This window comes from Vicugna pacos, chromosome X (assembly GCF_048564905.1).
Source record: "Vicugna pacos chromosome X, VicPac4, whole genome shotgun sequence".
NCBI classification, from domain to species: domain Eukaryota; kingdom Metazoa; phylum Chordata; class Mammalia; order Artiodactyla; family Camelidae; genus Vicugna; species Vicugna pacos.
The window spans coordinates 45,544,672-45,570,441 of NC_133023.1; the positions used below are offsets into that span (position 1 = coordinate 45,544,672).

At 33.7% G+C, this 25,770-nt stretch overlaps 1 protein-coding gene across 2 annotated transcripts in view; it reads left to right on the forward strand.

Moving 5' to 3' along the window:
- The window catches only part of FAAH2 (fatty acid amide hydrolase 2), a 259,715-nt gene that overhangs the window by 197,149 nt on the left and 36,796 nt on the right, over positions 1–25,770 (forward strand). For both annotated transcript variants that reach the window (XM_072956516.1, XM_006218839.4), the window contains 3 exons: positions 17,352–17,471; positions 19,448–19,559; positions 21,833–22,027. In XM_072956516.1, coding sequence (XP_072812617.1) covers positions 17,352–17,471; positions 19,448–19,559; positions 21,833–22,027 — 427 coding nt within the window. The remainder of the gene's footprint in view (positions 1–17,351; positions 17,472–19,447; positions 19,560–21,832; positions 22,028–25,770) is intronic.

Genomic DNA, 25,770 nt, shown 5'->3' on the forward strand with positions numbered 1-25,770 from the left:
GGACATATTTCATATCAAGTAAAATCAAATTGGTAATTTTCTTATGCAAGTTGAGAAAATGATGCTTATCCTCTACCAGAATAAACAAGGGTATCATATTCTAGAGTTTTGCAATGTTGTAACTTATTTAAATATTTCCCTAAAATTAAGAACTTAGTGAAGCAATTTAAACTTTAGCCACCTACAGGTTCAATAAAAACAGAGAGCTGTTTTGATTTTCTAGGCATTACCTCAATATCTGCTAACTGTCTTTGGCATTTAACTCTTCCTAGGTTGTGAAGGAAAAGGAAGACATTAGGGCATCAAATTTTGTTGAGGATATTTTATGGCCCAGGCCTTGTATCATTTCCTTTTTCACAGCAACACTTTCAGGGAGGTATTATTTTTATCTATTTTATAAGAAAGGAGGTAAAGCATTCTGTTGTCAAATTTTTTTATTAATAGATTTATTTTTAGAAAAGTTGTATATTTATACAAAATTAAGCAGATAATACAGAGTGTTCACATTTGTTCCCATTTCCCTACACAGTTTCCTCTAGTATTAAATCTTGCATAGAAACACCCTCTTTTTTATATCTCTTTTACCTGTTCTATTTTCTAACACCTTTTTAATTTTTACTTTTTAAACAATTAAATATCCTCCCAGTTTTAATCCCTTTAAAATTTTTATTTTAAATAATGTTATTATTATTATTTAAAAAATCCATATAATGTCATTTTTATTTCTATTGGTTTGATCTCCTGTTATTGATTATACAAAGATTTCAAATATATTATTTTCCTCTTTTCTCCTTTTTTAAAGGTTTTAAAGAGATTTCTCAACCCGATTGCTGTTCTGCTTCAACTTGCTCTTCTATTATCCATTATACACTGTTTTCAAACCATTTTTCCTCCCTTTTTAAAAAAGTCTCTCTTTATTATATCTTTTTTATCTGTTCTATTTTCTATTACCTTTTTAATTTCTAATTTCTAAACAATTGTATATTCTTTTAGTTTTAATTCCTTTTAAATTTTCTTTTAAAATAGTTATATTATTATTATTGTTAAAAACCCACCAGATTTCATTTTCATTTCTTTTTGTTTTGACCTCCTGTTATTGTTTATATAGAGGATTCAAAATTTTTTATCTTTTTTCCCTTTCGTTAAGGGTTTTTTAAAAAATAATTCTTAACTAGATTACTAGTCTGATTCAAATTGCTCTTCTAAAATAGATTATACAATGTTTTCAAACTTTTTTCTCCCTTTTTAAAAATTCTCTATTTTATCTTTTTTTATCTGTTCTATTACTTTTTAAATTTCCACTTTCTAAACAATTGTAAATGCTTATAATTTTAATTCCTTCAAATTTTTTTTAATGTAGTTGTATCATTATAATTAAAAAAATCTACCTGATTTCATATTCATTTCTTCTGGTTTTAATCTCCTGTTATTGATTATACATAGGTTTCAAATATTGTTTTTTAATAATTTTTTTTCCATTTTCTTAAAGGGTTTTTAAAAAGACGTCTGAACTCGAATGCTAGTTTGATTCATATTGCTCTTCCAGGATTGATTATACACTGTTTTCAAACCATTTTTTCTCCCTCCTTTAAAATTCTCTTTCTCTCACTCACTTTTTTTTCAGTTTCATTCCTACATAGGCATTAGGTAGATAAATAAAAAAAAATCCTTAAGGACAACAATAGATAACTGATACTCCATAAGCCACAATGCTAGAGAGATATGAGCAAGATGAAGAAGTGGAGACACCAATCCCAATTAAGAGAACAAGAGAAATCCCCTGAAAGAATGATGAATGAAATAGACATTGATAGCCTACTACATCAAGATTTCAAAAAAGCAGTGAACAAATTACTGAAAGAACTAAAAGAAATAGTGTTTACAGATATAAAATATGTCAAAAATGAAATTGAAGCTATAAGGAAGAGCCAAGTAGAATTGGTAAACTCATTGAATGAGATGAGAACTGATCTAAATGCTGTGCAAAGCAGACTAGATAATGCAGAGGAAAGAATAAGTGACCTATAAGACAGGACAACAGGAAGCACCCAATCAAAAGAACTGTGAGATAAACAAGTAAAAACAAATGAAAATCGCAAAAGGGACCTATGGCATAATGTAAAGCATGCCAATCTTCACATAATAGGGATCCCAGAAGGGGAAGAAAGATCAAAGGGGATTGAAAAGGTATTTGAAGAAATCAGACTGAAAACTTCCCAAATCTAAAGAAGGAATCAGATATCCAAGTACAAGAAATGCAGAGGGTCTCAAACAGGAAGAACCCAAATAGATCCACACCAAGACATATCATAATGAAGATGGCCAGAGTCAAGGATAAAGAAAGGAACCTAAAGGTAGCAAGAGAAAAGCAAAGAGTGAGTTACAAGGGAACCCCAATAAGGCTCTCAGCTGATTGTTCTACACAAACACTACAGGTCAAAGGGGAGTGGTAAGATATATTCAAATTCCTGAGTATAAAAAAAAGATGCAGCCTAGGATACTTGATCCAACAACGATATCCTTTAGGATAGAAGGAGAGATAAAGAATTTCACAGACAAGCAAAAACTAAAAGAGTTTAACAACACTAAACTCATGCTAAAAGAAATATTGAAAGGTCTACCCTAAGTAGAAAAGCAGCAGGATGCTACAGAAAAGAGAAACTCACAACAGGAAAGGTGATAACTCATGAATTACAAATGAAATAAATGCAAAATTGTAAAAGGAGACATCTAAATCATTAAGAGTAGGAAAGGGAGGGAAGAAAACACAAAATCTATTATTTCTTTTTTTTTAATATTTTGTTCTTGGTTGGATGGGTTTGAGATATAGTAATGGGCTAATAGACTTACAAAAAAGGGTAACCACAAACCAAAGACTTACAAGGGATTCACAAAAAGGAAAATTACCAAACCACAAAGGAAGAAGAAAGGAAAAAAGAGGATATACCAAATGAACAGCAAAAAGTAATTCAAAATGGCAATAAACACACATCTATCATTAACTACTGTAAATGTCAATAGACCAAATGCTCCAGTCAAAAGACATAGGTGTGATAATAAAACAAGAACCTTTAATATGCTGCATTAAACAGACCAAATTTAGGAAGAAGGAAACATATAGATTGAGAGTGAAATGATGGCAAGGAATATTCCATACAAATGGAAAAGCCAAAAAAGCAGGTGTAGCAGTACTGATTTCAGACAAAATAGACTTTAAAACAAAGGGAATAAAGAAAGATAAAGAAGGACATTATATAATGATTAAAGAAGCAATAAAGATGAGGATATTACACTCATTAATATATATGCACGCTATAGAGGAGCGCCAAAGCACATAAAACAACTACTAACAGAGATAAAAGGGGATATTGATGGGAATATAATCATAGTAGGAGATTTTAACACCACATTAACATCACTACACAAATTTTACAGGCAGAAAATAAATAAGTCAACAGAGAAATTAAATAATACAATAGAAAAATTAGATTTGGTGGATATTTTCAGAGCATTACACCCCCCCAAAATAGGATATATATTCTTTTCAAATGCACATGGAACATTTTCTAGGATTGATCATGTATTTGGGCACAAGAAAACTCAACATAGAGATTAAACAACATGCCACAAAAAAACCACTGGGTCAAAGATGAAATAAAAGTTGAAATTAAAAAAAAATACCTTGAGACAAATGAAAATGAAAACACAATCATACAAAATTATGGGACACAGCAAAGTCAGTGCTAAGAGGGAAGTTTATAGTGATACAGGCCTTCCTCAAAAAATAAGAACTGTCTCAATTTAATAATCTAACCCACCAGCTAAAAGCCTTAGAAAAAAGAAGAGCAAAAAACCACAAAAAGCAGCAGAAGGAAAGAAATAATAAAGATCAGGGAGGAAATAAATAAAATAGAGATTAAAAAACCATAAGAAAGATCAATCAAATGAAAAGCTGGTTTTTAGAAAAAGTAAATAAAATCTACAAACGTCAGGCCAAACTCAAAAAGAGGAAAAAAGAGAGAGCACAAATCAGCAAAATAAGAAAGGAAAATGGAGAAATTACAACAAATAAAAAAGAAATACCGAATATCATACTGAATATTATGAAAAACTTTATGGGACCAAAATGGATAACCTAGAGGAGATGGACAAGTTTCTGGAAACATACAGTCCACCAAGACTGAATCAAGAAGAAATTGACCACTTGAACAAACCAAACACTAGAAATGAAATCAAAATAGCAATAAAAAACCTCCGTACAAATAAAAGTCCAGGACCAGATGGCTTCACTGGGGAATTCTACCAATCACAGATAGATGAGGTCATACCAGTCCATCTCAAACTCTTCCAGAAGAATGAAAAGGAGGGAATACCCCCAAACTCTTTCTATGAAGCCACCATCACCCTGATACCAAAACCAGGCAAAGACGACACCAAAAAAGAGAATTATAGACCAATATTACTGAAGAAAATAGATACAGAAATCCTCCCCCAAATATTAGCAAATCGAATCCAACAGCACATAAGAAAGATTATACATCATGCCAAGTGGGTTTCATCCCAGGGACATAAGGGTACTTCAACATATGCAATCAATCAATGTAATAAATCAACTCCACAAGAGTAAGGGCAAAAACCACATGATCATCTCAATAGATGCAGAAAAACTTTTGACAAATTTCAACAGCAATTTATGATAACTCCCACCAAGCTGGGTATAGAGGGAACATATCTCAACATAATAAAAGCTATATATGGCAAACCTACAGCCAGCATAGTACTCAATGGTGAAAAACTCAAAAGATTCCCACTAAAATCTGGGACAAGACAAGGATGCCCACTATCACCACTCTTATTCAACGTAGTCATGGAATTCCTAGCCACAGCAATCAGGCAAAAGAGAGAAATAAAAAGGATCTAAATTGGAGAAGAAGAGGTAAAAGTGTCACTATATGCTTATGACATGTTTCTATATATAGAAAACCATAAAAGGTCCACACAAAAACTACTAGAGCTGATTGAAAAATTCAGCAAGGTAGCAGGTTACAAGATTAATGTTCAAAAATCAGTTGCATTTCTTTACACTAATGATGAATCAACAGAAAAAGAAAGTAAAGAAACAATCCCCTATAAAATAGCCCTCAAAGTAATAAAATACCTAGGAATAAATCTAACCAAGGAGGTGAAAGAATTATACACAGAAAACTATAAACCATTGATGAAAGAAATTAAAAAAGACTTACAAAATGGAAAGATATACCATGCTTCTGGATTGGAAGACTCAATATTGTTAAAATGGTCACACTGCCTAAGGCGATCTACAGACTTAATGCAATCTCTATCCAACTACCCAGGACATATTTCACAGAATTAGAACAAATCATAATAAAATTTATATGGAACCATCAAAGACCTAGTATTGCCAAAGCATTACTGAAGAAAAAGAAAGAGACTGGAGGAATAACTCTGCCAGACTTCAGGCAATACTATAGAGCTACAGTCATCAAGACGGCATGGTATTGATACAAAAAAAAAAAAGACATATAGACCAATGGAACAGAATAGAGAGCCCAGAAACGAACCCACAAACTTTTGGTCAACTAATCTTCTACAGAGGGGGCAAGAATATACAATAGAATAAAGACAGTCTCTTCAGCAAATGGTGTTGGGAGAACTGGAGAGCAACATGTAAAGCAATGAAGCTAGAACACTCCTTTTCACCATACACCAAAATAAACTCAAAAAGGATCAAACACTTAAACAGAAGACAAGATACAATAAAGCTCCTGGAAGAAAACATAGGCAAAAAATTATCTGACATACATATGAAAAATATTCTCCTAGAACAGTCTACTCAAGCAATAGAAATAGAAGCAAGAATAAACAAATGGGACCTAATGAATCTTACAAGCTTCTGCACAGCAAAGGAAACCATAAGCAAAACAAATAGACAACCTATCGAATGGAAGAAAATTTTTGTAAATGAAACCAACAAAGGCTTGAACTGCAGAATATATAAGCAGCTCATACAACTTAACAAGAAACAACCAAACAACCCAATCAAAACATGGGCAAAAGACCTAAACAAGCAATTCTCCAAGGAAGGCATAGAAATGATCAATAAGCACATGAAAAAAATGCTCAATATCACTAACTATCAGAGAAATGCAAATCAAAACTACAATGAGGTAACACCTCCCACCGGTCAGAATGGCCATCATTCAAAATTTCACAAATGACAAATGGTGGAGAGGCTATGGAGAAAGGCGAACCCTCCTACACTGCTGGTGGGAATGCAGTTTGGGGCAGTCACTGTGGAAAACAGTATGGAAATTCCTCAAAAGACTAGGAATAGACTTACCATATGACCCAGAAGTCCAGCTCCTGGGCTTATATCCAGAAGGAACCCTACTTCAGGATGACACCTGCACCCCAATGTTCATATCAGCACTATTTACAATAGCCAAGACATAGAAACAGCCTAAATATCCATCAACAGATGACTGGATAAAGAAGAAGTGGTATATTTATACAATGGAATACTATTCAGCCATAAAAACCGACAACATAACGCCATTTGCAGCAACATGGATTCTCCTGGAGAATGTCATTCTAAGTGTAGTATGCCAGAAAGAGAAGTAAAAATACCATATGAGATCGCTCGTAAGTGGAATCTAAATTAAAAAGTAAACAAACAAATAAATGAAGCATTAATACCCAACAGAAACAGACTCATAGACATAGAATACAAACTTGTAGTTGCCACGGAGTTGCGGGGTGGGAAGGGACAGTCTGAGATTTCAAAATGTAGATTAGATAAACAAGCTTACACTGTATAGCACAGGGAAATATATATACGATCTTATGGTAGCTCACAGAGAAAAGATGTGACAATGAATATATATATATATATATATGTTCATTTATACCTGAAAAATTGTGCTCTACAGTGAATTTGACACAACATTGTAGAATTGTAAAGTTATTATAAATCAACAAAAATGTTAAAAAATTATCTTGCATAAGAGTGGTACATTTTCACAGCTGATGTCCTGATAATTTATTATTAGCTAAAGTCCATAGTTGGCATTAGTGTTCACTGTTTGTAATGCAAGGTTTCTCTAGGTTTTGAGAAATGTGTAATGGCCTGTATACACCATTAGAGTTTCATACAGAATAGTTTCACCACTCTAAATCTTCTCTAACCTTCACCTACTTTTCCTCTCCTCTGTACACTCCCTCTGGAAACCATTGATTTTTTGCTTTCATTATAGTTTTACCTTTTTAAGAATGTCATATGCTTGGAATCATGCAGTATGTACCCTTTTCAAACTGACTTCTTTCACTTGTTAATATGTATTTATTGCTCCTCTGTGTCTTTTTATGGCTTGATAGCTCATTGTTTTTAATTCCCAAATAATATTGTATTGTAGAGATGTACTGCATTTATTTATCCATTCACCTAGTGAAAGACATCTTGGTTACTTTAAGGTATTGGCATATGTGAACAAAGCTGCTATAAAAATTCTTGTGTAGCTTTTTGTATGGACATAAATTTTCTATTCAATATACTTAACTTTGTGTGAGACTGCTGACTGTAAATTGGTTTCCAAAGTGGCTGCATTAGAGTCCTCTAGAGAAACATATTTTGTATTTAAAGTAATTGGCTGGCTCATGCAGTTGTGGGGTATGGCAGATCTGAATCCTGTAGGACACACAAGCAGGCCAGAGACCCAGGGAATGGTTGACATTGCAGCTAGAGACGAAAGCATTCAGGAGGTAGAATTCCCTCTTCTTTGAGGTCTCTCAGCCTTGTCTGGAGCCTTCAACTATTTGGATGAAGCCCACCTGCATGATGGAAGATAACAAACTTTACTCAAGATCAACTAATTTAAAAAGTACTGTCTAAAATATATCTTCACAGTGACATTTAGACTGGTACTTGTCCAAATATCTGAGTACCTTGGCCTAGCCAAGATGACATACAAAATTAGCCTTTATTATTTTTTCCATGATAAAATCTACCTAACTTTTCCCCTGGCTTTATTGAGGTAAAATTGACAAAGAAAAAATGTATGTATTTAAAGCACACAACATGATGTTTTAGTATTTGCATAGATTGTGAAATGCTTGCCACAATTAACTTAAGTAACATATCTATCTCCTCACATAGTTGCCTCTTTGTGTGTGTGGTGAGAACACTTAAAGTCAACTCTCAGTAAATTTCAAGTATACTATAGTCAACATGCTATACATTAGGTCTCCAGAACTTATTCATCCTTTATAACTGAATACTTGTACCCTTTGAGCAACATCTCTCTATTTCCCTTACTTCACAAGCCTCTGACAACCACCATTTTATTCTCTGCTTTTATGAGTTGAGCTCTTTTAGATTCCACTTATAAATGGATTGTGCAGTAGTTGTCTTTCTGCATCTGACTTATTTCATGTAGCTTAACAATTACATGTCATATACATCTCCTTAAACCATACTTAATCTCCAAAGACACTAACAAGGTCATGTTTTGACATAACATGATACAACCATTCTGCATAGAACTGAAAATTTACTCTTTCCCTAGAAGAGAATGCAAAGTCCATGGAAGATATTTACCCCTAGATTTTTTTTAACTTGAATAGTATGATGAAAAATTAACAATACTTAAATACTATCTTGTAAAGTCAATAATTATATGATACATGGTAAGTGATGATAAAGGGAAGAAAAATAGATATTTGCTTAATTACACAAATGTGTGTTTATTAAAAAAAGACAAAATCCTCATGGCAATTATGGTTGTCATTTCTGTACCAGGTCACATGGTGGTAGTTGGTGTTTATAACTACCTTCTTCCACTTCTCATTCTTCATTCCCTTTGCCTTTAGCAAGCACCACAGCTGATTTTGTTCATAACCTGGTGAAGTGACCTTTGAAGTTAAGACGTTTAATCCAACAGAGTACAAGTTTGGAGAACAGTAAACAAAAACTGTGCTAGTAGATTACTATGGGTAGTAGTAAGTGTTGGCCACTTCCTTTCTACTCTTTGATTACTGGGCCCATTAATTCTGGCTATGGAAGGAATAACACCATATACTGGAGACTGACACAGAGCATATACAGACCTCTGGAAACCTTAGGTTGTTTGTTTGTTTGTTTTTTCTTATTAAGTCATATAAGCTGTTTATATATTCTGGAAACCAAGCCCTTTCAGTTTCATTTTTTGCAAGTATTTTTCCCCATTCTGTTTCCTGATTTTTTGTTTTGCTTATGGTTTCTTTTGCTGTGCAAAAGCTTGTAAGTTTATTTAGGTCTCATAGGTTGATTTTTGCTTATATTTCTATAGCTTAAGTAGACTGCCCTAGGAAAACATAGCTGAGATGTATGTGAGCCCCAGGCTTACAATGACTTGCCACATGGCTTGCACTGTAACTGAGTCTCCAAAAGGTAATTTCACTATTTTATCAAGCCAAATATTTCAGGATATTGGGAGTACTAGTCAGTTTCAGGTTCCATAAAAAAATTCCATAGCTTGGGTGGCTTAAGCAACAGAAATTTATTTTTTCTAAGCCTGGAGGTTATAAATCTGGGATCAAGGTGGCAGCATGGTCAAGTTCTCCTGAGGACTCTTTCTGGCTTATAGACAGTTGCTTTTTCACTGCGCTTTCACATGGCAGATCTCTCTCTCTCTCACACACACACACACACCCCACACTCCTTATAAGGCCACACTTCTATTGGATTTCTGCCCTACTCTTATGGCCTCATTAACCTTAATCCCCTCGTAAAGATCCTATTTCCAGATACAGCTACACTGGGCATGACAGATTCAGCACATGTACTTTGACAAGACACAATTCAGTCCATTACAGTTGAGAACATGTTAAGGCCAGTGATTTCAACAAGCATGGCCATTGCTTCATTTTATTTGCTGTAAAATGTTTCTTCATCAGAAGTAATCCTATGTCGGATAACATGATGTCAAATAAAGCACATTTTAAGTCCATGGATAGTGTTTTTGGCAGATAAATTTGTGCATTGAAGGCAAATATATCAAGATTGAGGTTCTATATTATTAGTAAAACATAGTACTGCATATATATATATATTCTTTTAAGATAATTATTCATTACAGGTTATTACAAGATATTGAAAATGTTTCCCTGTGCTATTGATGCCTCCCCCACCTTTTCCCCAGTAACCATAAGTTTGTTTTCTATGCCTGTGAGTCTATTTGTTTTGTAAATAAGTACATTTATATCATTTATTAGATTTCACATACAAGTGATATCATATTCTATTTATCTTTCTCTGTCTGACTTATTTCACTTAGTATGTTAATCTCTAGCTTTATCCATGAAAATGACATTATTTCATTTTTTAATGGAGGAGATAGACGGATAGATAGATATACCACAATTTTTTTTATCCAGTCTTCTGTCAATGGACATTTAGTTTTCTTCCATGTCTTGACTATTGAAAACAGTGCCGCTATGAACATTAGGGTGCATGTAACTTTTTAAATAAGACTTCTGTAATTTCTCAGATATATGCTCAGGAGTGTGATTGCTGAATCATATGATAACCCTATTTTTAGTTAATTTTTATTGAATTACAGTTAGTTTACCATGTTGTGTCAATTTCTGGTATACAGCAAAATTTTTCAGTCATACATGAGTATACATATATTTATTTTCATCTTCATTTCACCATGAGCTACTACAAAATCTTGAATATATTTCCCTTTGCTATACAGTATAAACTTGTTTATCTATTCTATATATACATGTCAGTATCTATAAATCTCTAACTCCCAGTCTATCCCTTCCCACCCGACTCCCCTCTGACAAAGTTTGTATTCTATATCTGTGAGTCTGTTTCTGTTTTATATTTAAGTTCATTTGTCTTCTTCTTTTTTATTTAGATTCCACATATGAGTGATATCATATGGTAATTTTCTTTCTCTTTCTGGCTTACTTCACTTAGAATGACATTCTCCAGGGACATCCATGTTGCTGCAAGTGACAATATGTTGTCATTTTTTATGAATGAATATTATTCCATTGTATAAATATAACACAGCTTCTTTGTCCAGTCATTGGCTGATGACATTTATGTTGTTTCCATGTCTTGGCTATTGTAAATAGTGCTGCTATGAACATTGGGGTGTAGGTGGCTTTTTGAATTAAGTTTCCCTCTGGATATATGCCTAGGAGTAGGATTGCTGAATCATATGGTAAGTATTTTAAATCTTTTGAGAAACCTCTAGACTGTTTTCCACAATGGCTTCACCAAACTGTGTTCCCACTAAAAGTGCAGGAGGGTTCCATTTCCTCCACACCCTCTCCAGCATTTATCATTTGTGGACTTTTGAATGATGTCCATACTGGCTGGTGTGAGGTGATACCTCATTGTAATTTTGATTTGCATTTTTGGATTGGGTTGTTTGTTTGTTTCTTTCTTATTAAGTCGTATAAGCTGTTTATATATTCTGGAAATCAAGCCCTTGTCAGTTTCATTTTTGCAAGTATTTTTTTCCCATTCTGTTTTTTTATTATTTTTAATTTTTTTAACATTTTTTATTGATTTATAATCATTTTACAATGTTGTGTCAAATTCCAGTGTTCAGCACAATTTTACCATTCTGTTAGTTGATTTTTTGGGTTTGCTTATGGTTTCTTTTGCTGTGCAAAAGCTTGCAAGTTTATTTAGGTCTCATAGGTTGACTTTTGCCTTTATTTCTATAGCTCAAGTAGACTGTCCTAAGAAAACATAGCTGAGATGTATGTGAGATAATGTTTTGTCCATGTTTTCTTCTAGGAATTTTATTGTGTCTTGCCTTATGTTTAAGGGTTTAATCCATTTTGAGTTTATTTTTGTGTATGGTGTGAGGCAGTATTCTAACTTCATTGATTTCCATGCTGCTGTGCATGCTGCTGTGCAGTTTTCCCAACACCAGTTGCCGAAGAGACTGTCTCTATTCCACTGCATGTTCTTGACTTCTTTATCACATTTTAATTGATCAAATTTTGCTGATTCATGTCTTGGCTCTCTATTCTGTTCCATTGATCCATATGTCTGTTTTTGTACCAATACTATTCTGTTTTGATTTCTGTAGCTCTATATTATTGTCTGAAGTCTGGGAAGGTTAGTCCTCTAGGTTCATTCTTTCTTCAGTAATACTTTGGCAATTTTGGCTCTTTTGTGATTCTATATATATTTTACTGTGATTTATTCTTGTTTTGTGAAATATGTCCTGAGTAATTTGATAGGGATTGTGTTAAAGCTGCAGATTGCCTTGGGTAGTATGATAATTTTAACAATATTGTTTCTTCCATTCTAGAAGCATGGGATATATTTCCTTTTTTATGTCTTTTCCAATTTCCTTGATGAATGTTTTGCAGTTCTCCATGTATAAGTCCTTCACCTCTTTGGTTAGATTTATTCTTAGGTATTTTATTACTTTGGGTACTATTTTAAAGGGGATTGTTTCTTTATTTTCTTTTCCTGTGTATTAATCATTAGTGAAAAGAAATGCAAGTGATTTTCATACATTATTCTTGTATCCTGCTACCTTTCCAAATTTGTTGATTAGTTCTAGTAGTTTTTGTGTGGCACATTTAGGGTTTTCTATATATAGTATCATGTGGTCGGCATATAGTGACAATTTTACCTCTTCTTTTCCAATTTGGATCCCTTTTATTCTTTTTCTTGCCTGATTGCTGTGGATAGTACTTCCAAGACTATGTTGAATAGAAATGGTGAGAGTGGACAGCCTTTCTTGTCCCAGATTTTAGTGGGGAGGTTTTCATTCTTTCACCATTGAGTACTATGCTGGCCACAGGGTTGCCATAAATTCTATTACGTTGAGATATCTTCCTTCTATACTCATTTTGTAAGGGTTTTTATCATTAATGGGTATTGATTTTTTTCAAATGCTTTTTCTGCATATATTGAACTGATCATTTGGTCTTTATTGCTTGTGTAGAAAAATCACTTGAAAGCTTTATTGGGGTTCCTTTGTATCTAACTCTTTGCTTTTGTCTTGCTATTTTAAAATCATTTCTTTATCCTTAATCCTGGCCCTCCAAATAATATGTCTTGATGTGGATCTGTTTTGTTTCTTTTTGTTTGGTACCCTCTGTGCTTCCTGTACTTGGATATCTGATTCCTTCTTTAGGTTTGAGGTGTTTTCAGCCATGATTTCTCCAATTATCTTTTCAATCCTGTTTGCTCTTTCTTCTCTTTCTGGTATACCTATTATGCACAGCCTGGCAAGCTTTATATTATCCCATAGGTCCCTTATATTGTTTTCCTGGGTTTTTGTTTTCCTCTCAGCTGTTCTCATTGGGTGATTTCTGTTTTTCTGTCTTCTAAGTCACTTATTTATTCCTCTGCATCATCTAGCCTACTTTTTATAGCCTATAAGTCAGCTCTCACCTCAGTAAATATGTTTTCCAATTTTAAGTGGCTCCTCTTTATAGTTTCAATTTTATTTTTGATATATTATCTGTCTCTATTCACAATCTCTTTTAATTCCTTCAGTACTTTGATCACTCCTATGTTGAAATCATGATCTAGTAGACTATCAATGTCTATTTCATTGATTATTCTTTCAGGTGATTTCTCTTTTTCTTTAATTGGGAGTGGTTCCTCTGCTTCCTCATTTTATTTATCTCTCTTTGGCACCATGTATAATGGTGTATCAATTATCTACTGTGGTCCTGAATAGGTTTGTTTGTTTGTTTGTTTGTTTGTTTATATAAAGTGGATGTAGAAATAATAATAAAAAAGAAATTTAAAAGAAGAAAAGTATTTGAAAATAGAGTGTAATCAATAACAACAGAACAAAACAGAAATAAAAATCGAGTTGAGATAAATTTTTAAAAACTTTAAAGACAAAAATTGGTTTGAAAACTGTATAATCAATAACAGAGGAACTAAGCAAAGGGAAATAAAAATCAAATTTGGTGAAATATTTAAAAGAATTGAATATAAGTAAAAATATTTGAAAACAGTATTATCAATAACAGAACAAAACAAAGATAAATAAAAATGAAATTGAGGCAAATTTTAAAAATAATAAAAATATTTTAAAAGAAGAATTTAAAGGTATTAGAAAATAGAAATACAAAATTGTTTAAAACAAATTATAAATAAAAGGGAAAAAGAAAAAAGAAAAGAAAAAGTGGATGTCTTCCCTTGGAGACTGTGTGCTCTTAATGATTTTGTCTAGATATCCTTTTGAAGTATGAGTGGTTGCCAAGTCTTCCTTCCATGCCTTTGCCTGTTTTACCTTTTGTTGGTGTTGTGGTCAGTGTTCTGATATCCAGAGTCTGCCCTGCCTATTGAATTTTGCCTCCTTTTTGTTCTGTGGTTTTCCCTACTCTGCCCTTTCCCTGCTGGGTGAATTCCACTTGCTGGTTCCAGAGACCCTTAGGTCATGCCCCTGGTCTCTGCTACTCCTAGTGTCAGTCAGGTGGGTGGGTCACATCTCCCAATTCCATAGTCCATAGCCCTGCTCCTGCTGGGTACTTGGGCAGGTTGCGCTCCAATTCAGTGTCCCTCCCCACACTGCATCATGTCTGTGCTGCATTGGTGGCCTTGGAAATAATGGCTGCTCCAGCCCTTGCCCTTGCTCTGTGCCAGATGTCTGCTCCTTGTTCATTTGGTTTAGAGGCATGAGTTTACAGAGGCACTTGGACAGAATGTTCCTATCTGCCTGGGGCTGTAAACAAATCCAGGTCATGCCTATGAGGTTGTGGAGCCACTAGGTATGGATTCAGGTTTCAATCCTGCCTCCACCTGGGGGCTGTGCACCTGAAAATATGGTGGCTGTGGCTGAGCCCCACCTTTCTTCTCCTGAGAACATGCCAGTAATAGTGCAATGGGTCTGTGGAGACAAAGGCTATGGCCCCCTCCCCTCAGGGTGCATGATTAGTGTTACTTTTTTTCATATTTCATGGGGGACCCAGGCTGTTCTTATCTATATACCCTCACAGCAACAGCACACAGCACACTGCAGTCCCTTGAGGTTGACTCTGTACAGTTGGCCTGTGTCCTCTGCCTGGCTTGGGCAGCTTGTCCTGTCCCACCCCTGCTGGTTCACATCTGGGTATCAGGGTCATGGGGACCCTTTGTGCCATTTGACTTAGTTCTGTCAGTCAAGGGCTATTCTTTACAGATCTGAGCCTCATAGTTTCCTCATCTGTCCCACTGACCTCTCTATTGGAGAGTGGGAGATCCAGCAAATGAGTGCTATTTCTCCTTTGCTATTCCCTCCCAACAGGACCGGTGTCACACTATTTTCTTTTTACTTCCTTCTTTTTTTTCCTTTTCTCCTACCAGATTGGTCATGTATTTTGTCTTTTGAAGAAAGCAGTATTCTGTCAAACTTCAGCAGGTGTTCTGAGTGGATGGGTGTATCTGTGTATATTAGTCTTGCTGTATTCATGGGAGAGGGTGAGCTAAGAGCTTCCTTCTACTCTGCCAGCTTGGCCCTTCCCCTTCTGCTTGTTTCTTTATTATAAATTGTACCTGTGCTTTTATATTTTAATTTTGTGCACATTTTCCCTAAGTTTTATTTCTCCATGTTCTCCTTTAACTCATTGCACAGTTGTTTTAAAGTCTTTAAGTAACTCACAGGTCTGTATTTCTTTAGCATCCTTTAGGTTTCTTTTGGGTATCTGAAGATTTATTCTGTTCCTTAAAGTTGTCTACATTGCTCAGTTACTTTGGCATGCATTGTGATCTTTCTTTTTAAATTAGGTATTTGAACTAACAGCCATCTTTCCTAGACTTCTTAGCCTGGCTTTGTGTAGAAGAAGTCCTTTACTAATAGGACTGGCCTAAATAGAATCTCCTCTCAAAATTTTTCTGTGGATGGGTCTTTCGTGGCCTGCACATTTTAAAAAAATTCAGCTCCTCCTTATGAGTACTTTTTAATGTCTTAATTTCCCCAAATATCTCATCTTTGTTTTTCTCAAGCCCTTAGTTGTTTTATTTTATTTTTTCTGCCTGCAATATCTTGTATTAAGGAACACACAGGTTTTCAGTAACCCTGCAACTCTCTCATGTGCAGCTCTGACCATGGCTTTTTGGAAGCTTCCAAACTGATATCCAAACTTTGCCTCTATTTCCATCAGTTCTCCCCATCAGGCAAGAGAAAAACCAGTCCTTCAGGCTTCCTCTCTACTAGTTAGAACTCTACAAGCAAATTCCAATCTTTTCCTTTCCATACCAAGGGAGGATTTGGTAGTTAGATGGCCTCCTCCTGATCTTTCTGCACTATACCATGAAGGGGGTGGGACAAGGGTAAGCAAAGTTACAATGGAATTTCCCAGAATTTTGAATGTGACTTTTCATTTTTAGGCATTTACTTTGTTACTGTAGATTATTTTTTTAAACATTTTTTATTGATTTATAATCATTTTACAATGTTGTGTCAAATTCCAATGTTCAGCACAATTTTTCAGTCATTCATGGACATATACACACTCATTGTCACATTTTTTTCTCTGTGAGTTATCATAACATTTTGTGTATATTTCCCTGTGCTATACAGTGTAATCTTGTTTATCTATTCTACAATTTTGAAATCCCAGTCTATCCCTTCGCACCCTCCACCCCCCTGGCAACAACAAGTCTGTATTCTCTGTCCATGAGTCTATTTCTGTCCTGTATTTATGCTTTGCTTTTGTTTGTTTGTGTGTTTTTGTTTTTGTTTTTTAGATTCCACATATGAGCAATCTCATATGGTATTTTTCTTTGTCTTTCTGGCTTACTTCACTTAGAATGATATTCTCCAGGAGCATCCATGTTGCTGCAAATGGCATTATGTTGTCAGTTTTTATGGCTTAGTAGTATTCCATTGTATAAATATACCACTTCTTCTTTATCCAGTCACCTGTGGATGGACATTTAGGCTGTTTCCATGTTTTGGCTATTGTAAATAGTGCTTCTATGAACATTGGGTTGCAGGTGTCATCCTGAAGTAGATTTCCTTCTGGATACAAACCCAGGAGTGGGATTCCTGGGTCATATGGTAAGTCTATTCCTAGTCTTTTGAGGAATCTCCACACTTTTTCCATAGTGGCTGCACCAAACTGCATTCCCACCAGCAGTGTAGGAGGGTTCCCCTTTCTCCAGAACCTCTCCAGCATTTTTCATTTGTGGATTTTTGACTGTAGATTCTTAATTGATTTTCATGAGTCACACAATTACTTTGGTTTGTTGTTTCCATGAAGGAATGAGGGTGTAGAGCTTCTTTGTTTGCCATCTTTCTGATATCACTCTCCAGTGATATTTCTTTTCCTAATCATGTTTGCATATTTTTATATCTTCATTTTTTAAGGTTGTAGCTCACCTGGAAACCATGTTAGGAGTTTCAGTCCAACATGTTAAACTGAAGCAAATGAAATATTCTTTTCAGTTATGGGTCACAATGATGTCTGCAAAGGGACATGATGGGAAGGTATGTTTACTTCTTTTATTACTTCCTCCATTCTCTCCTCCTGTAAGTATTTATTGGTCTTCTATTGTGAGTCATACATTATAAATATTGAGAAATAAAATTCTTAAGGAAAACAGGTGATAGAGTTAAATAATTAAAAGCTACATGATTCAGTGAGTGACATACTGTACAAATATATGTTGTAGGATCACAGAGAATGGGCTCATCTATATATGGTAGTTAGTGAAATATTCCTGGTGGAGGATTTGCTATCCCACAGTACTTGAATTATTTGGAAGACTTAACCAGTTAAAAAAGGGATTAAAGTGTATTCCAGGCAGAGAAGATATCATGATTGAAAAGGGTACAGGTTTGTGAGGTTTATCTGAGTATGGCATGTGCTAGGGATCAGAGAATTTAGGTTTTAATAAAGCATAAAGTGATTCGGTAACCCCAACTGTGAATACCCCAGTTTTCCTCTCCTCTCAGAGGTATTTTAGACACACACACATGCAGTTATCTGCTTTTCTTTTATCTATTTTCCCCTCCTGTTAATATCTGCTGAGTGGAAGTTGATATGGATACATGTGAAAGACACTTTATTTATGTTTTATTCAGGCTTGTTGAGATTTTAAATATGAACTCTTTAAATAAATAAATTGTCTTTGACATTATGAAAAGATAGAACATTTATTTTCAAATATTTAAATTTTTGTACATACAATTGCAGACAGCAATGTGTGTTAGAGTGTGACAGACACAAATTAAAATCATGAGCCACTTCCTAAGTGTTTTTTTCTTATCTATTCTTCACTTTACTATTCTGTGAAATTAAGCTATTAATACACTATTACAGAATTATTTTGTGGATGAAGAATATTTCTTGTAAAATGCCTGACATATAGTAGCCCTTCAATAAGGAAGAACTCTCATGATCCTTTTCTACTTTAAGAAAAATAAAATCTCAGTCAGTATGCTTATGTTTAAGAAATGCATAGCCTGTTTCTTTATATAAGATCCTTGGAAATCTCTCAGAATAATTAGTTTATGTAAAGCTGCAAGGTAAGGATGTTTGGCTCTGAAATGTAGGTTTATAAGAAGAGTATTATACCAAAACTGAAGCAAGATTAGTAACAAATATGTTCATTCTGAATTCACTTGGAGAAGATGCTCTCTTGTAACTCAGAGAAATTTTTAACATAGGTACTAATTGTTAAAACTTTTCTTGAAATTAAGAACCTGAAATGAGACAAAGGGGAGAACAAAGTTGCTCTCCTCTCACCTTAAATTATGATGCCTGACTCAAAACTGGTAGTCATAAGAACTTTACCAGATTTCTCACTAATAGTTCATATTTGAAGAGCAGGTAGATTATGTGGTTGGTATTTGAAACGTTTACCTTGAGAAAGAGATGTGGTCATTTTCTCAACCATATTTTTAATGGCAATGTAGCTGCTTTATTATAAGAGGTTTATTGAGTTATAATTTACATACCATGTAAACTGTCCATTTCAAATATACAATTCAATGATTTTAATATATTATCAGAATAGAGCAACCATCACCACATTCAATTTTAGAACATTTTCATCACCACAAAACAGGCCATACTCATTAGTTGTCACTGTCTCCAATCTCCTTACCAACGTCCCAGGATTAAGTAAAACTAACCTACCTCCTGTCCCTTTGAAATTGTTTATTCTGGGCATTTCAAGTAAATGGAATAATAATACATTGTATGATGTTTTGTTACTGGCTTCTTTCACTTGACACCATTTTCAAGTTTTATCCATGTTGTAGCAATGTATCAGTATTTTATTCCTTCTTACAGCTGAAAAATATTCTATCATATTGATACATTTTATTTATCCATTCATCATTTGATTGCTATATGGCTATTATTAATAGTGATTCTATGAAAATTCCTGTATACATTTTTGTCTTAACCATAGTTTTCTGAGAGAATACATATATTTTATTTATTTTATTCATCTCAGGAACCTGTGAAATTTGTGGACCTGCTTGGTGACCATGGGAAGCCTATCAAGCCTCTGTGGGAACTGATCAAATGGTGTCTGGGCCTATCAGTACACACCATCCCTTCCATTGGTATATAAATCATCTTTTATTTGGAGACCAGTTTAATGACTTTGGGGTAGGGAAGAGCATCCTGCCAAAAGTATACTAATAAGAACCACTTGTGGAGTTTTGAAGAAAGCTGACATATGTAAATAAATGAATCAGTACCAACTATATACTGATCTCTCACTATTCATCAAGCACTCTCTTGTGCACTTTATCATACCAATTTGCAATGTGTCTATTATGATGACCATTTTATAGATTTATAAACATTAATTCAGAAATGTTAGATGGTTACCAACTTAAGGAATGCACTTCAAATGCTTCTTATAAACTGAAATACTTATGATGCTTTCTCTGTGTCATGTATTGTATTTCAATAGCTAAACATAAATTTTGGAAAATATATTTGACTTTATGGATAGGCCCATTCAGAAAAATTTGGTAAGTTAGCCTATCAAAATGTTAAATATTTTTTATGAGAGTTAGTTAAGTTGAAGCAGCTAAGCAGAAAATTAGTGTGGCTATGGACACTTGTTGAAGAGTTGGTAATTACTGTTATTTTAAGTAAATGCTCATTGAGTACCTGGATGCCAAATGTTAGATTTTTGGTATGTGTTATCCCCTTATACACTCAGGAGAGGCTGATAGTATAAATATTGTTAACTTTTCTTAGTGAGAAACTGAAGCTAAAAGAGATTAGTTAACTTATTCTAGACTGGAGTCTAATCCTAAATTTTCTGGATCCTAGCTTGCTTAACCTCCATTCAGATGGTTATATTGTAAGTGATTCATTTTTTTCATCTATGAAATAGAACTAGAAAAAGTATTTACTACTTATGTGATTGAACGTATTAAATAATATATATTTTCTTGCATTGTTTGCCAGTTAAATGAGGTTATGCATCTAAAACATGTAAGATAAAACCTAACCATGCATGTACTGGGAATTTCTAATTTATTTTTGAAGATGGAAATGGAGACCTTGGAACAACATAAAATTTCAATAAATAGAAGCTCTTTTCATTATTGTTATTTTATCACATAGCTCTATGAAGGAGGTCTCTATCAGAAATTACTCTATTGTTGAAGAAAGACACTGTGCTTTCAATGATTATGGTGCTTTCAGTGACTATAGTGTAAATGGAGTGGGCAAGTTCTGAGTGTAAAATCAGAGTGAGGAAAAGTGTTTTTAAGATTAGCTCCTGTTTGCCCATAAAGAGGCCTTAGCAGAGACATCAGAAGAAGAACTCTGCCGTGGGCCTCAGATAAAGAGATATAGGAGTGAAGGTGCTTTGGCTAGAAATGCAAATATACACAAGAGCATAATAGGCCAGAGAGGCCTGAGTCCTTGACTGCAACACCCTATGGAGATTATAGTGTAGTTTCAATGCACAATGTCTGGTTTGGGGAAGGCAGCTTTCCCCCTTGAGTCTTCACAAGGAAATGTCTTTATAATTGCCCATGGCCACTCCCAGAAAATCACTCATGGGGAGTGTGGCCAGGAGTCAGACACTTAAGATTAAAAAATTCCAAACTATAGTAAACATTTTATTCATAGGGATGTACAGTGCAGTATGTTTTAAAATAACCCAAAATTGGAACCACCCTAAATGTTTAATGAAATAGGAATAGGTAGTAAATTATGATTCATATATAGGATAAAATTTTATGCAGTCATTTAAGATCAAGTTTATGAAATTGTTGAAGAGATGAATATTTTTATGTAGGTTTTATTTTTAAATAAATAAATATTGCATACAAAGTATTTAGGATGTGTACATATGTATGCATTTATATTCTTTATTATAAAATAATTTAAAATTGAAGATAAATTAGAATCCTCTAAAATATAATTGTATTATAAGATTTTGCTAAGAATTATGTACATGAAGATGTTTATTGCAGCATTTAAATTATAGAAATAGTCTATATACTGAACAATCATGGTATAGTTAAAGAAAAATGGTACATTTTTACAATTAAAATATTATGCAGTCAGAATATAAACATGTCTATGATAGTTTTCAGGATTATGACAAATTTTTACAGTGTAATATTCTTTGAGAGAGGCTAGGAACTCTATTTATAACATTATCAAAAAAAAGAGTGAGTTCACATTAAATGATCAGCAATGCTCATCTATGGGCAGCAAGGTTATAATGTTTCTTTTTCATCATGATTTTACTTTCTCAGTGTTCTAGAATGAGTATCTATTACTTGAATAAGAAAAGATAAGAAACATTAAGATTTAAAAATTAAATTTCATACCTTAAAGTCTGTATGTCATCAATCTATAGGACTGGCCTTGTTGGAAGAAAAGCTCAAATATAACTATGAGAAATACAGAAAATTTAAGGCAGTAGAAGAAAGCCTGCATAAAGAACTGACTGAGATGCTAGGTGATGATGGCATCTTCTTATATCCCTCCCATCCCACAGTGGCTCCCAAGCACCATGTTCCTCTGACAAGGCCTTTCAACTTTGCTTACACAGGTACCTAAAGTTACTATGATTTTTATCATGTGTTTTTTGTTTTTTGTCTTTTGTTTTTATGTAGTGTGTCACATTGTTAGACTTGCAGATATTAAAACATTTTTGCTTCCATGGAGCAAATCCCACTTGATCATGGTGTGTGATCATTTTAATACATTGTTGGATTGGATTTGCTAATATTTTGAGAAGTTTGCATGTATATTCATCAGGAATATTGGCCTGAAAATTTCTTCTTTGTAGTGTCTGGTTTTGATATCAAGTTACTGATGGCCTTATACAATGAATTTGGTAGTGATCTATCTTCTTCAGTTTTTGGGAACAGTATGAGAAGGACAGGTATTAGCTCTTCTTTATGTTTGGCAATACTCCCTGTGAAGTTTTCCAATTCAGAACTTTTGTTTTCTTGGAGTGTTTTTTTTAACTGATTGAATTTCACTACTAATTATTGGTCTGGTAGATTGTCTATTTCTTCCTGATTGAGACTTGGAAGATTTTATGGTTCTAGAAATTTATCCATTTCTTCTAGATTGTGCAATTTATTGGCATATAACTCCTTATAGTATTCTTTTATGATTTTTGTTTACCTCTTTTTTTGGATGTAATTTCTCTTCCTTCATTTCTTATTTTACTTGAGTTCTCTCTAATTTTTTTTTTGATGAGTCTGGTTAAAAGCTTACCAATTTTTTTAACCTTTTCAAGAAATGAGGTATTGTGTTTTTTAAAATATTTTTCTATTATATTTTGGTCTCTGTTTTATTTATTTCTTCTCTGATCTTACTATTCCCTTTCATGTGCTGATTTTGTGCTTTGTTAGTTTTTTTTTCTATTTTCTTTAGACAATAGGTTACTTTTTTATTTGAGATTTTAAAAATTTGTTTAGGAAGGCTTGTATCAACATAAACTTCCCTCTTACAACAGCTTTTGATGCATCCCATAAATGTTGGAAATTTGTGTTTCCACTTTCATGTCTTGAGGTATTATCTGATTTCCTCTTTGATTTCTTTATTGACTCATTGGTTTTCAAGTAGCATGTGATTTAGGCTGCATATGTTTGTGCTTTTCCCATTTTCCTTTTTGTAATTCACTTCTAGTTTCATATTGCTATGGTTGGAAAAATGTTTGATATAATTTCTATATTCCTAAGTAAGTTGACACATGTTTTGTGGCCTAGCATGAGATTGATCCTGGAAATTGTTCCATGTGCACTTGTAAAGAATGTATATTCTGCTGTTTTAAGATGTAGTGTACTACAGATGTTAATCAAACTTTTTTTCTGTAATTTAAGTTCACTGTTACCTTATTGTTTCTGTGGATGACCTATTCTTTTATGTGAGTAGGGTAATAAAATCTTTATTATTATGGTATTATTGTCAATTTCTCCCCTTATGAATGTTAATATTTGCTATATATCTTTAGGTGTTCCTGTATTGGGTGCATAAATGTTACAGATGTTCTATTCTTTCCTTCTATTGATCTCCTTTTTATCATATAATGCCCTTCCCTGTATTTGTGATAAGATTTTAAAGTATACTTTGTCTTATGTATAGCTAACTCAACTTTTTTTCAATTTTATTTGCATAAAATACCTTTATCCAATCCCACTCTCTCAAGCTGTTACTGAAGTGATTTTTGCAGGTATCATATGAAAGAGTGTTTTTTTTAACACTGCCATTACTATGTTTATTTATTTATTTTAATTGAAGTACAGTTAATTTACAATGTTGCATTAGATTCTGTTGTAAATTATATTGATTCAGTAACACACACATATAATATATATACTTCTTTCATATTATTTACTGTTATACTTTCTTACAAAATATTAAATATAGTTCCCTATGCTAAAAACTAGGACTTGTTGTTTATTTTATATATAATAGTGAGTATCTGGAATTACAAACTTCTAATTTATCCCTCCCTTCTTCTTCCTTGAAAACCATAAGTTTGCTTTCTATGTCTCTGAGTCTGTTTCTGTTTGTAAAATAATTCATTAGTGCCATTTTTTGATATCCTACATATAAGTGATATCAAATGATATTTGTCTTGGTTTGATCTACCTCACTTACAATAAGAATCTCCAGATTCATCCATATTGCTGCAGAAGGCAACACTTCATCCTTTTTATGGCAGAGTAGTATTCCATTATTAATATATATAAAATATCTTTATCCAACCATCTGTTGATAGCCATTTTGGTTGTTAATGTTTTGGTTATTTTCTTTTATTTTTTTTAAACTTTTTAAAATTGAATAATACTCATTTTACAATGTTGTGTCAAATTCCAGTGTAGGGTGCAATTCTTCAGCTATACATGAACATATATATATATATATATATATATATATATATATATTAATTGTCACATTATCATTCACTGTGAGCCACAACAAGAACCTGTATATATTTCCCTGTGATACAGAGGACAATCTTGCTTATCTATTCTACATTTTGAAATCCCAGTCTGTCCCTTCTCACCCCCCATCACCTGGAAAACAAAAGTTTCCATTCTATGTCTATAAGTCTGTCTCTGTTTTGTATTTATATTTTTTTATTTCACATATGAGCAATCTCATATAACATTTTTCTTCCCCTTTCTGGCTTATGTAACTTAAAATGACATTCTCCAGGAGCATCCATGTTGCTGCAAATGGCATTATGTTGTCAGTTTTTCTGGCTGAATACTATTCCATTGGATAAATATACCATCACTTCTTTATCCACTCATCTATTGATGGACATTTAGGCTGTTTTCATGTCTTGGCTATTGTAAATAGTGCTGCTATGAACATTGGGATGCAGGTGTCTTTTTGAAGTAGGTTTCCTTCTGGATATATGCCTAGGAGTGGGATTATTGGGTCATATGGTAAGTCTATTCCTAGTCTTTTGAGGAAACTCCATACTGTTTTCCACAGGGGCTGCACCAAACTGCATTCACCTCAGCAGGAGGGTTCCCTTTTCTCCAAAGCCTCTCCAGCATGTCATTTGCGGACTTTTGTATGATGGCCATTCTGACTGATGTGAGGTGATACCATATCGTAGTTGTGGTTTGCATTTCTCTGACAATTAGTGATATTGAGCATTTCTTCATGTGCCTTTTGATCATTTGTATTTCTTCCATGGAAAGTTAATTGTCTTATGACCATTTTTGGATTCGGTTGATTGTTTTTTTCTTATTAAGTTGTATGAGCTGCTTATATATTCTGGAGATCAAGCCTTTGTTGGTTTAATTTGCAAAAATTTTCTCCCATTCTGGATGTTGTCATTTTGTTTTGCTTAGGGTTTCCTTTGCTATGTAGAAGCCTGAAAGTTTCATTAGGCCCCATTTGTTTATTCTTCCTTTTATTTCTATTGTTTGAGTAGACTGTTCCAGGAGAACATTTTGAGATGTATGTCAGAAAATGTTTTGCCTATATTTTCTCCTAGGAGGTTTATTGTATCTTGTCTGATGTTTAAGTCTTTGATGCATTTTGAGTTGATTTTTGTGTATGGTGTGAAGGACTATTCTAGCTTCATTGCTTTACATGCTGCTGTCCAGTTTTCCCAACACCATTTGCTGAAGAGACTGTCTTTATTCCATTGTATATTCTTGTCTCCTTTGTCGAAGATTAGTTGACCAAAAGTTTGTGGGTTCATTTCTGGGCTCTCTATTCTGTTCCATTGGTCCATATGTCTGTTTCTGTACCACTATCATGCTCCATTGATTACTGTAGCTCTATAGTATTCTTTGACGTCTGGGAGAGTTA